Source organism: Phalaenopsis equestris, unplaced genomic scaffold, assembly GCF_001263595.1.
Source record: "Phalaenopsis equestris unplaced genomic scaffold, ASM126359v1 Scaffold000197, whole genome shotgun sequence".
In the NCBI taxonomy this organism is placed as follows: domain Eukaryota; kingdom Viridiplantae; phylum Streptophyta; class Magnoliopsida; order Asparagales; family Orchidaceae; genus Phalaenopsis; species Phalaenopsis equestris.
The window spans coordinates 593700-606752 of NW_018164639.1; the positions used below are offsets into that span (position 1 = coordinate 593700).

General features: G+C 34.6%; 1 protein-coding gene across 2 annotated transcripts in view; it reads left to right on the forward strand.

Annotated features, from left to right (window-relative positions):
• Positions 1-372: 372 nt before the first annotated feature.
• LOC110022551 (phospholipid:diacylglycerol acyltransferase 1) overlaps positions 373-13053 on the forward strand; it is a 42443-nt gene continuing 29762 nt past the window's right edge. For both annotated transcript variants that reach the window (XM_020721556.1, XM_020721558.1), the window contains exons 1-5: positions 373-1029; positions 2074-2296; positions 2501-2784; positions 5966-6293; positions 10743-11008. In XM_020721556.1, coding sequence (XP_020577215.1) covers positions 572-1029; positions 2074-2296; positions 2501-2784; positions 5966-6293; positions 10743-11008 — 1559 coding nt within the window. In that variant the 5' untranslated portion in view covers positions 373-571. The remainder of the gene's footprint in view (positions 1030-2073; positions 2297-2500; positions 2785-5965; positions 6294-10742; positions 11009-13053) is intronic.

Sequence of the window (13053 nt, forward strand, 5' to 3'; positions counted from 1 at the left end):
AATATACTGATTTTAAAATAATTCGACTTAAATTTTAAAAAAAATGATAAATATTAAATCATAAAATATCCAACATGAATTTATAATTTTAAAAAATAATAAATAAAAACTGATATGATTAATAATTTATCTGAAAGGGGAAATTAAAATTGGGGCTTGTTTTAGATTTAAAAAATGTTAGTATATTCTAGTAGATTCCCAACCAATTTATTTATTAATATAAATCAGACTATGGACACAGTGCCTTTAATAAATCGACCATGTGATGATGTGAATCTGTTCGACGGCTGATATCTTTCCCATCATAGAAACCAAATTTGCTCGCGGGGCCCGCAATTTCCATTGCACCAACGCGCTTACACGGAACATCATTCAGAGCCACCAGTTTCCAGCCACGCGACTTCATCGACTGTTCCCGCACTTCCCATCCGCTTCCCTCTTCTTCCTCGCCATATATTCCAAACAATATCCTTGATAAATCCGAGGGAAGCTTCTCCCTTCCTCTGCTCCCCCTCCTACCCCCGCCGCCGGGAACGGAACTGCCCTAGATTAGCGCTTAGCCCGATTAGATATGTCTCTGCTTAGACGACGGCGACAGCCTCCTCCTCCTCCGCCGCAGCCGCCGCCGCAGCATATCGACGGCAATAACGCCTCACCTGCGGCGGTTGTCGAGGAGAAGGGCGACAAGGAGAAGAAGGCGAAGGGAAAGGAGGTGAAAGCGCGGTGGTCTTGCTGGGATAGCTGTTGCTGGTTGATTGGGTGCATCTGCACGGCGTGGTGGCTGCTTCTGTTTCTATACAACGCGATGCCGCCGTCGTTCCCGCAATACGTTACCGAAGCAATCACCGGACCGATGTCGGATCCGCCTGGGGTAAAGCTGCGGAAGGAAGGGCTCCGCGCTCGCCATCCGGTTGTTTTTGTTCCAGGGATCGTTACCGGCGGACTCGAATTATGGGAGGGGCACCAATGCGCTGAGGGATTGTTTCGCAAGCGGCTGTGGGGAGGAACATTCGGCGAAATTTATAAGCGGTATTCTTCACTAGACTCCATCTTTGCTCTTTCATGGTTACGTGTTCCACTGGGTTTAATTAGGTTGAGGGATGATTTGGGAAAGATTGTTTGCAGCTGAAATGGAGGAGTGGGACTTATATTTTGAAGTTCTTTCTTCTCATTCTTGAATTCGATGTTTGTAAGTGCTGCATGACATGAGCCCTGTCAGTGTGGCATGCATTAATGCATCAATTTCATAGTTCAACAAATCACTTAGGTGTTTGATTTGTAAATATCAATGTTTCTTGTGCTCTGTATGTAATTATCCCAAATTTTTTTTAGATGCATGTGTAATGAAGTTTAGCTAAATGAAGTCAGAAATGGCCCTCTTAGAAAAATTATGAGAGAAGCAACTAAAAAATATAAGGTAGTGGTAGATAAACATAATATTTGACATTTACAAGGGCAGAAGATGCATTTAAAGGAAATCAGATAGTATTAATGTGAAAGTAAGAACAAGAAAAGGGCTAGAGCAAATCTATTTTGGTTAGAGGTTGAACGAAATGACTTGCATAAAATTGAATGATTGAATTAATATCTTGTGCAATGCTTAACGTGAATGAGCTGGTTTCATGGGACCGGGATTGAATAATTTTTTTTAGAAATGAAAGGGGGCAGAATTCTATGCTAATTGAATTAATATCTCGTGCAATGCTGAACGTGAATGAGCTGGTTTCATGGGACCGAGATTGAATAATCTTTTTTTAGAAATGAAAGGGGGCAGAATTCTATGCTTGTCGCCAGCACTGGTACCACAGGCCATGACAATTTAGTTCTTGCTGCTTCCTTAAATTGTTGTTGGGATGTAGTATAATTCTATACCTGATGAGTTGTTATCTAATAATCAAGATAAGCAATAGGAGCACTCCAAGCTTTGCCCTACGATGAAATTGTGTAGGATATTCCTTGTTCTAAATCATCAATGTTTGTAAAATTACAGGGTTTTTTTGAAGAAAAATGAATTGGTAACTCACTTCACTTTTTTTTTTTTTCCTGAAATGTATGTTTTTTGGTGCTGCTCAGGCCTTTATGTTGGGTTGAACATATGTCTTTAGACAATGAAAGTGGAATGGATCCAGCAGGCATTAGAGTTAGGCCTGTAACTGGATTGGTGGCAGCAGACTATTTCGCTCCTGGCTATTTTGTTTGGGCAGTGCTAATTGCAAATTTAGCACGCATTGGTTATGAAGAGAAGACCATGTATATGGCAGCTTATGATTGGAGACTATCTTTTCAGAACACGGAGGTAACTTTTTGCCTTTTCTTTTATTCTATTGTATTGAACATGAAGCATTAATTTGTTGTTTTGAAATTTGTGCAATTGCTTGATATCCATATGTACTAAAGTAAAGCCCAATACATGTATGTTATCACAATGTGTAGATATCACATGATTATCTAAAAAGCTAGATAATTGATATACACAACCAATATAAAATGTATTGAACAGGTGAGAGATCAAGCTCTAAGCAGAATAAAAAGTAATATTGAACTAATGGTAGCTACAAATGGTGGGAACAAAGTTGTAGTTATTCCACATTCCATGGGAGTCTTGTACTTCCTGCACTTTATGAAGTGGGTTGAGGAACCAGCTCCAATGGGTGGCGGAGGCGGTGGGGACTGGTGTGCAAAGCACATAAAAGCTGTGATGAATATTGGCGGGCCTTTCTTGGGTGTTCCGAAGGCTGTTACTGGACTATTCTCAGCTGAAGCTAGGGATGTTGCTGTAGCCAGGTAATTTTTTATGCTTTCATTTTGATATTTTATCCTTCCTTGAAATGGTTTTTAAGCTTATTAAATAGTGAAAGTAAATTGAGCCAAGCATTTTCCTTTATATATGGCTCTTTTGTCAAGTATTTGATCGAAAAAAGATGCAAGGTTACTTTTTCTAGGAAATTGTATGTTCTTATTTTCAGGTTTTTTGGATGATCATGCAAATAGTAACTGAAATGTTTCTTATTATTAGGGAAGGACATGTCAATTATAATAACAAATCGTACTATTCGTTTGTTGAGTGATCAAAATAGCCATTTCCTACAAACACTGTACCATATGAGAAAATGAGTTTTGTTTTTCCTCATCTGATAGGTGCCACTCTTGAAAAATCATTCTATTTATTATAATGTGTTATGGTGACTCTCAATTATGTGAACTAAGACAAAGCCGCATTTATATGGAGGTTTAAATAGCTAATGGGTACAACGGTCATTTGACTATTTAAAGGTATTTAACCGGTCATCTTGTATGGGTCATTGGTCTATATATATGTAATGATGTATATGAGTTGGTGTGTCAAGGGAGAGAGAAATTCTGAGAGCAAGGTGAGGAACCAAGATAGCTTGTATCGAGATCAAGATCGATAGAGAGCTTGGAACCAAGAAAGCTTGTATCTAGATCAAAATCGATAGAGAGCTTGAGGAGATTGATTCGTCCTGATTTTATGTGGTGTAATATTTAAGATTGTCTTATTGAATTATTTCTTGATTTCCTCCCGTGAAATTAGGTCTTATGGACCGAACCACGTAAATTCTCGGTGTTCTTATTTGCATTATTCGTCCTGATTTTATGTGGTGTAATATTTAAGATTGTCTTATTGAATTATTTCTTGATTTCCTCCCGTGAAATTAGGTCTTATGGACCGAACCACGTAAATTCTCGGTGTTCTTATTTGCATTTCTTGTTTGCAGTTTTCTTCCTTTTTCCGTTTCCGCTTTGCTGTCCTACGGTTTTCTCTTACTGTCCCGTGGCTTTCTTGACAGCTGATTTCACAAGAATTAGCGTCGTCTGTGGGAATTTCAACCACGACAATGAGATATGCTAAATTCGACATCTAGAAATTCACCGAAAAGAACTATTTCGATTTTTTAAGAGTCAAGATAGGGCCCTGTTGGTGTAACAATGTATCACAGAAGTATTGCAAGGACCGGTGACATTGCCTACCGAAATGTCCAAGAGGGAGAAGAAAAACATCTTGGACCGAGCTCATAACTTGATAATCTTGAGTTTGGGTGACAAAGTTCCGAGGGAAGTGTCAAGGGAGACGACGACTTAAGCGCTTTGGGCCAAACTCGAATTGCTTTACATGACAAAATCTCGGCCAATAGTCTCTTCTTGAAGCAACGTCTGCACTCTTTCAAAATGCTCGAAGACAAATCAGTTTCAAATCAAATTGACGAGTTCAATAAGATCATAGACGATCTTGAGAATATTGACGTCAAGATGGATGATGAGGACAAGACACTGCTATTGCTAAACTCCATTCTTAAGTATAAAAAACACTTCAAAGATGCAACAATCTATGAAAGTGGGCAAACAATTTCACTAGAAGAGGTACAATCGCTGATTAGAGCCAAAGAATTAAAAAAAAAAAAAAACATGACATGAACGAGGAAATTAGCGGAGACTGTCTTACCGTTAGATGAAAATCGGATAAGAAAGATTCAAGAAATGGTTAGAACAGATCAAAATCAAGAAAGAAGGGCGGAAATCAATCATCAAAGGGACCTTATAAGTGTTACCATTTCCACAAGGAAAATCGTTTTAAGAAGAATTGTCCAGATAGGAAGAAAAAATTTCAAGAAAAGCCTAAAGATTTTGAAGAAGCAAGTGTAGCCTCTGATGACTACGATTCAGCTGATGATTTGGTAATTACAGAGTCTGAATCAAACAAGGAGTGAATTCTTGATTCAAACTGTTCCTTCCATATGTGTCCTCATAAAGATTGGTTTGAGGTACTCCAACTGGTCAACGATGGATTAGTACTGCTTGGAGACAATAAATCCTGCAGGGTTGTTGGCAGTGGAACAATCTGATAAATATGTTTGATGGAACTGAATGAATGCTACAAAATGTCTGGTACATACCAGAACTCAAAAGGAATCTGATTTCTTTAGGTATGCTGGAATCAAATGACTATTCCTTCTAGGCTGAAAATGACTGTATTAGATTAACTAAAAGTTCTCTTATCGTCATGAAAGGAGCTAGAAAAAAATGACCTATTTTCTCTAATCAAAAGAACTGTGATTGGTAACTTCTCTAATGTTGTTCAATCTGAAACAGACATGCTCAGAAAGGTGTTGCCTACAGCTAAGTTCAAGTACTGTCTGGACTTAGTGAACTCATCCAAGGGCTAAGGGCCCATCGGGGCTAGGTGGAAGAAATCTCTATTATGGAGGTTTGTAATTGGAAGTCAAGGTGGAGATTTGTTATGGTGACTCCCAATTATGTGAACTAAGACAAAACTGCATTTATAAGGAGGTTTAAATAGCTAATGGGTACAATGATCATTTGGCTATTTAAAGGTGTTTAACCGGTCATCTTGTATGGGTCATTGGTCTATATATATGTAATAATGTATATGAGTTGGATGTGCCAAGGGAGAGAGATTCTGAGAGCAAGGTGAAGAATCAAAAAAGCTTGTATCGAGATCAAGATCGATAGAGAGCTTGAGGTTTGTCCGGTGTAATCTTTAAGATTGTCTTAGTGAATTATTTTTTGATTCTCTTCCGTGGATGTAGGTCTTATGAACCGAACCACGTAAATTCTCGGTGCTCTTGTTTGCATTTCTTCTTCGCGGTTTTCTTTTTGTTTTTTGTTTCCGCTTTACTGCTCTACGGTTTTCCCTTGTTGTCCTACAACTTTCTTGGCAGTAGATTTCACAACAATATGGAGTCATCACTTTGCTGGAATGAAGATGCTACCTGATGATCATATAACAGTTAATATTAATTAGCATATGGTACTCCCTTGGAATCTGATATTGCATTGCGGAGTATTTGGTTAAGAAGTTGTTTGTGTTGATATTCTGAAATACTTGCCCTTTTAAAAGCACCAATTTTCTAAGCTTTCATATCATATATTTTCATGATATTACGAATAGCTAAAATATCTTACAGAAAATTTCCTGTGTTAACAGAGCAATTGCACCTGGTGTATTAGATTCTGATTTTCTTGGGCTTCAGACCTTGCGATATGTTATGCATATGACGAGAACATGGGATTCAACGATGTCAATGCTTCCCAAAGGTGGTGATGCTATTTGGGGTGGTCTAGACTGGTCTCCAGAAGAAGGTTATGATTGCAATTCTAAGAAGTCGAAGAGCAATGATTCTAATGTATATAATGGTAGTGATGCAGAAAACGAGAAATCTGGACCAAACCACATAAATTACGGAAGACTTATATCTTTTGGAAAAGATGTGTCTGAAATGTTTTCTTCAAAGATTGAGAGAATAGATTTCAGAGTAAGTTTGTTTTATTATTGTAGTTCTTTAATAGAGCTACCTTATGTGCTTGTGTTCCAATTAATTTATTTCAACTATAAGTGCTCTCATGTGTTTTTCTTGTGCTATTCCATTGGTGATTGCATATTAGTTGTAAGTGATTTTTTTGTGCAAGTAAACTTGGTAACTTCTAAACCTGTTAGTGACTTCCAAAAATTGTTCATGAATGAAAAATAAGCTGTTAAACGACAATATAAATAGCATAAAGAAATTAAATTCTTTGTTTTATTCTCAGCTAAAGTATTCATTGTGAGGGTCATGCAGTGGTCTTTTTCGTTGTTGACAAAAAAATGAAGAAAAGAAGGTGACATTGATTCCAGTCTTGTGGATGTATAGGACATTGATTCCAGTTCTTTTGGATGTATAGGACTTATAAGGTGCGTGAGATTTCTATGCAAATGAGAGTTCGCTTGGTTGTGCAATCTGGCTTATCTTTGGGATTTATCTGCTGTACAATGGTAACATTGATCCTAAAATTTAATTGACTGGTTATTAGACTTGTATTATTTCTTTGAAGGATAGATTATATTTAATAATCGACAAGTGCTATTTACAATAATAAAATCAACAGGTAATACTAAAATTTATTTGATGACTTTGGAGAGCAAATGGAGATTGGCAAAGGGACGTACAACAACTTGGCCTAAAATGAAAGAATCCTTACAAGGTTTTTGTCATATTATGTTAGATTACTCGATTCATTTAGCTATATAAAAAGAAGATCCTAAAGTTAGTATCAAATGTATGAAGAAATTTGATTAACTACTACTATGTTTTTGAGATCACTGACGAGTAAGTGGAAGGAAAAGGGTGGTGCTTGCAATTACCTCTAGAGAATCAACTCAAATTTCAAATGAAGCAATAAGATTGGCTATGATATCAAAATTGAGATTTTGGGTGCAATTACCTCTAGAGAATCAACTCAAATTTCGAATGAAGCAATAAGATTGGCTATGATATCAAAATTGATGATCTCTATCATCATCTCCTTTTCGTTTCTTTAAATTTGTATTTTAATTGTTTTTAAAGAGGGTTTTTGGCTCAGGTGAGATTCTCCAGAATAGAAGTTTTTTGATAATTGGTATTCATAGGAAAGAGTTTTATTGTGAAGACAAATTCAAATAGGAGAGAAGGAAACATGGAAGGAAGAGAGGTGCTGCTAAATGATTGGTATTTACAATTTTTCCTTATCATATGGTTGAACTGGAATTTTTTTAAATATTGGTTTCTATTGAAAGAAATAATAGTTATGTTAAGGTTCGGGCTTATTTGTCCTGAAAATTGTGTGTTTGTTGTTTTGGTTATTAGCATCATAATCTATATTATATAAGAGACGTGTGTGAAAACCATAGACCCTAGAAAGTGCTATATGCGATTTTTTATTAACCCTTAAAGTTACTTTTGGTACTGTAGCTTAGTTTTAGGATCAATTAATAGATGAAAAAAAGATATAATTTTAACCAAGCAATTTAACTACGACTTGTAAACAATACCAACATGATTTCTATGAAGTTAAGAATTCTATTCCTACATTTGAAGTGAGGTATAATCCTAAGATATTTTCTAATAGGATAAAAATTTTATGGAACTCTTTGAAAGACAACATGGAATCTCCTAAGATAAATATATTGAATTTTCTTAATTGTCCATTCAAAATATTGCTGATCACGTAAAACTTTTGGGTTTTTATGCGGCATAAACAAGGATGATATTTACCATTCATGCATTATAGAGATTAATTGGTTGATGTATTAAAGAACTTTAAAAAAAGTTGACTTTAATATCTTTGAATTTTTTATCAAGGTTTATAATTTTGTATCCATGTTTTATATGCTTGATATTATAATAGATATTTCAGTAAACGTCTCATACAAGAAAGTAAATAATGATTTAATTTGTATTCTATCAAAAATAGTTTTGGAATTCAATTGAAATTTGAATTACCTACATATGACTGACATCTTTAATTAATATTTCTAAAAATTTCTATTGATTACTTGTAAGTGTTTATTGGCATTTATGTTTATTGCAAGATTAAATTACGGGAGATTATGTATCCTATTATGTGACCGCATATAGGGTAAACAAATCCTCAAGTTTGAGAAAATTAAACGTTCAAGTGCAAGAGTGACAGACTGTTTTTACTCGTTAAATGGCGGTTCTTCCTTCGTCATCAGTCTAGGTTTGCTCTTTGAATTTTGAACCAACTTTTGCAAGTACGATAATGTAATTTGATTCTCCAATTATGGAAATTCTTTCTCTCCCTTCTATTATTTGAAGACTTAAATTGCAATGATGCTCAATAACATAATGATTTTGATGGATTTTTATGAGTGATGATGTTGCGGGGTATAGAGGCTTCAAATCCCATTTAGCAGACAGGCCTATAATAATAATAATAATTAAAAAAAACACCACTCCCCCACTTTCATGAGGCTTTAAGCAAGGCAATCCAACTGAGCTATTCTTTTCTCCTTTATCATTTTTTCATACGGCTAAACATTTCATCCTTTAAGTTTATGCTCTATATATTTACTCTTTTGTATTTTTTTGTTTATCCATGGAAATTCTAGTTAAGTGTCCTTGCTGTCTCGTTTTTTTTGCTTGAGATAATATTCTATTAAAAAAAAAGCGTAAAATCTTGACTTGACTATAATTCAATGCATTTCTTTCTCTTATGAAAGCTCCATTCTTTAAATTTACTGTTAATTTTTATATTTTTTGTTCCTCATTTTTAAGCACTATTGCTGACAAATTATATCTTTCAATCTTTTTTTATTTATTTATTGACAATCTTTTCTTATATAACACTTTGCTTCCATTGTATCCCATGTTAGATGGTGTTGCGAGACTATAAACATGCGTTAGCAATGTAAGTATACATGTTGCTCAAGTAATATGTTGATTTGAGTTCGTGTATCATTCCCTCAGAGAACTTGTTAATTTTCACAATAAGTGAATATTCTAGTTTACTAGTACTAAGTATGGTTCGAAGAGTTAAAATTTTGGGAGTTTTAAAATGACTAATCCTAATTTTTGCAAATGAAATAGAATCTTAAGTAGAGTAAGTGGAATTTTCTATTAAGTGAAAGATCCTCCCCTGAATTGGACCTAAGAACGTATATTTGACCAAGTGGCTATCAATTATTAGTGACAATAAGGAGTAGATTTTCTCCTTAGTCTTTTTCAAGGCCATCAATTTACTTTCCTTAAACATGCAAAAATTCTTAGGATTTTATGTTTCCTTTTGTGATTGTGCTATCCTAGCAGCAATATCTCTGTTCTTCTGAGCAAGTGTGCTTTAACTTAATTGTTCCACTAAACTCATATATCACATTAATTTTTTATTGATCAACTGGCCAGATTGAAAGTAAATAAAGTGCAGAAAGTTAAAAATAACCATTCCACAAGATTAAATCAATCACATAATATGGATAATATCTAGTTTCCTAGATTACCAATCCAACGGAGCAAAAAAAAAAAAAGAGCAAAAAACAATAAGTGCTACTTATGATATTGAACAATGAAAATATGACTTCATTCATCAAATCTAAACAAACACAAGACTTTTTTAAAAGAAGAATTCGATAGAAGATAATCGTTGTTCCCAAGAATTGCTTCCACCAAAATTTATCCCTTGCACAACAATATTCAGTTGGAAGCATTCACAAATTACAAGAAAATCTTCTCACTAAATCTCCCTAACACTTTCTCTTGATCTCCTTCAAAATTTCCTCCTTACTCTCATCACGCTTTGGACACTCTAATGTCACTAGGGGTTGCTTTTACATCGATTATGCCAAATTTAAGTCGTTATCCAAGTCACATAGATAAGAAACCAAAGTAACTTCCATATGTCGGTTTGGGAGCGTCGGTTTTTCCCCTTGAGCGCTGAGTATTCAACCGCTCGGGCTAGCATGTGAACGTGGGATGTAAGGCTGGGGTCGGGTTTCCCATATGGGCTTCAGGTCAACCACACCCTAGCGGGCACTGGGTGTGGGCGCCTAGTTTTTAGCTTCTCTATTCAACGTGCGTGTACTGTTTGAGCGCTGGATCACTGGGTTGAGCACCGGGTTTCAACTTCTCTAATTTCTCCTATTGAATGATAAATGTCAAGCGCCAGATCTACACTTCGGGTACCGGGTCGTAAGACAAAACACTTAAGGCACTTTTTGTTCCAAATGCTCCCCTTTTAATTTGTAATCCAACGCTTTGCAAAAACATCTGAAAACACCCTGGAAAAGCATAAAATTGATGCAAATAATCAGAAAAATACAGAGAAAAACATAAAAAAAATTGCCCCATACATTTCTTACACATCATTAGATCACGGTTATACAAAATCTGTGCTATTTTGCTTCTTAAAACCATTTTGTATCTTCATAACATTTTGACTATTTTTTTATTTAGGGTGCTATCAAGGGCAGTAATTTGGCACAAGCAAATGCATCTTGTCATGATGTTTGGACCGAGTACCATGAATTTGGAGTGGGAGGGGCCAAAGCAGTTGCTGAGTACAAAGCATATACAGCTGATTCGATATTAGACCTCCTTCATTTTGTTGCTCCAAAGATGATGCAACGTGGTAGTGCTCATTTTTCTTATGGGATTGCTGAGAACTTGGATGATCCGAAATACAGCCACTACAAATATTGGTCAAACCCTTTAGAGACAAAGTGAGTCTTTAACGATAATTTTATCATTTCTTTGTGGATTATTTTATTAATATTATATTTTGCTCCCAACCACTTTATGCTTAGATAGTTTTAATCATATGCAAAGAAATTTTGCCTTTTAGTGAAACAATTATTAGCGGCGACTACTTAAGCTTCACTATCAAACGGAACAATCTCATTCTTTATCTTATGTATCAACTTAACTGGCCATTTTGATAGAATGAATTATTTTTATTTTTGTTTTTGTTTTGAATCAGAACGAAATATTTCTTTTAGGTCATTCATGTAATTTTCTAATGTTTGAGGTCAGTTTTCATTTGTTTCTTTAAGGTCATGCTTGGATTGCTTCTTCATTCTATGGTTAAACTTGTTTCATATAAACACCTGATTATGGTTTCCCCATTTCTATTTATGTTACTCATACTCACTTTTGGATGTTTCATTTTGTTATTGCTTCGGAACTTCATCAAAATTTGTTCCTTTTCATTTCTGGTTGTTTAGTCTTCATCCAGGAATATTGAATTAAAAAAGTTTTCTCGTCTTTTCTTTTTCACTCGTTTCTGATGATAATTTGTTGCTAATTTTGGCTCCTCTATGCTACAGAGTCTGTGTGATCCACATTTTGTGCAGTCATAGAAATATTTATGACAAGAAACTGTTCATGGCTAAATATTTAGGAACTGTAAAATTGGTTTATTGGGAATCCCTTTGGTAAGATTTGCAGGTCTATCGAGTTTGTTTTCATTAAAGCGAGCAAAAATGATGTTTTCAAGAAGGTGTGTCTACATAACATGAAGTTCTCTACAATAATATGATCACTCTAGGACATAGAAAATATAATGTTCTTAAATAAATACCAATGTCTTAAAAAAAAATACTGATATCCTTTGCCAGACAATTTTTAGGAGTGCAAGCATAATCGAGCTAAATGAAGGATTAACCTTTCCCTATGCATATATTTACTAGTAAATTTGTTCTCTCATCATTGAGATATATTTATTATTTGGATGTATTATTCATTATATTTATATCTTTATTGGTCTTCTCTTCTGCTTATATGTAGGTCTTACATTCGCTTATATACAATAAAAATATAGAATCTTATTTCTTCCACTTTCCTTCTTTTATAACATAATATCAGAGCATTTATCACTTGTATGACTATCAAAAAAACTCTTCGTTTGCGAATAGCTCGTGTTTGGCTCAATAAATAGCTCGTGTTTTATTCGTTAATAAAGCAAGCCGAACACGAATAATTTTTTTGAGCTTGACTTATAAATGAGCCGAAAACGAATAAATGTTTGTTCGTTTGTGTTTGACTCATTTTAGCTCGAAACGATTAAATAGCAATATTTATTCATAATTTTTATATTAATTTTTATATGTATTTAACAAAATACTAAATTTATTAATCCTGATGGTCTAGGTTAAGGCTAACCTAAAATTAAGGTTTAATTTAGGATGAACCTAATGTGCAGGTTAAACTAAAGTAAAGTTCATGTTGACTAACTCTAAACTCCAAGAAATTCAGTCTGAATTAAATGATAGGATGACTTAAATCTCAAGTTTAAAATGCTCCAACTATTCAAATTTTACTCAGCTAAAGGTTAAGTTTTCTCTGACTAGACTCGGTCTAAAGACTGACTGACCTAAAACCCTAAATGACTAAAATTGAACTTAATGGGTGATTGACTTAATCCTTGAGTTAGTTGACTAGGTTTGTAATCAGGTTGAATAAGACCTAAAGAGAATTGATTTGGTTAGACTTAGGTTGAGCTTGAGCTAGGTAAACTTAGCCTAAATTAAACCTAAACCCTAATTAATAGGTTTTTATTATAAAAATTATTTTAAACGTGATTTAAAAAATTTTAAACCGCTGTTTATGGTCAAACGTTCAATCAGAGAGAGTTTTACAATTTTTATAATTTTTATAATTTTAAATTTACATAAATATGTCGTTTTATTCAAAAATCAGAATACAAATATAGAGACATTAAAATGTCTTGGAAAATCAGAGAAGCTTTCCCCAAGACCATTTAATATCT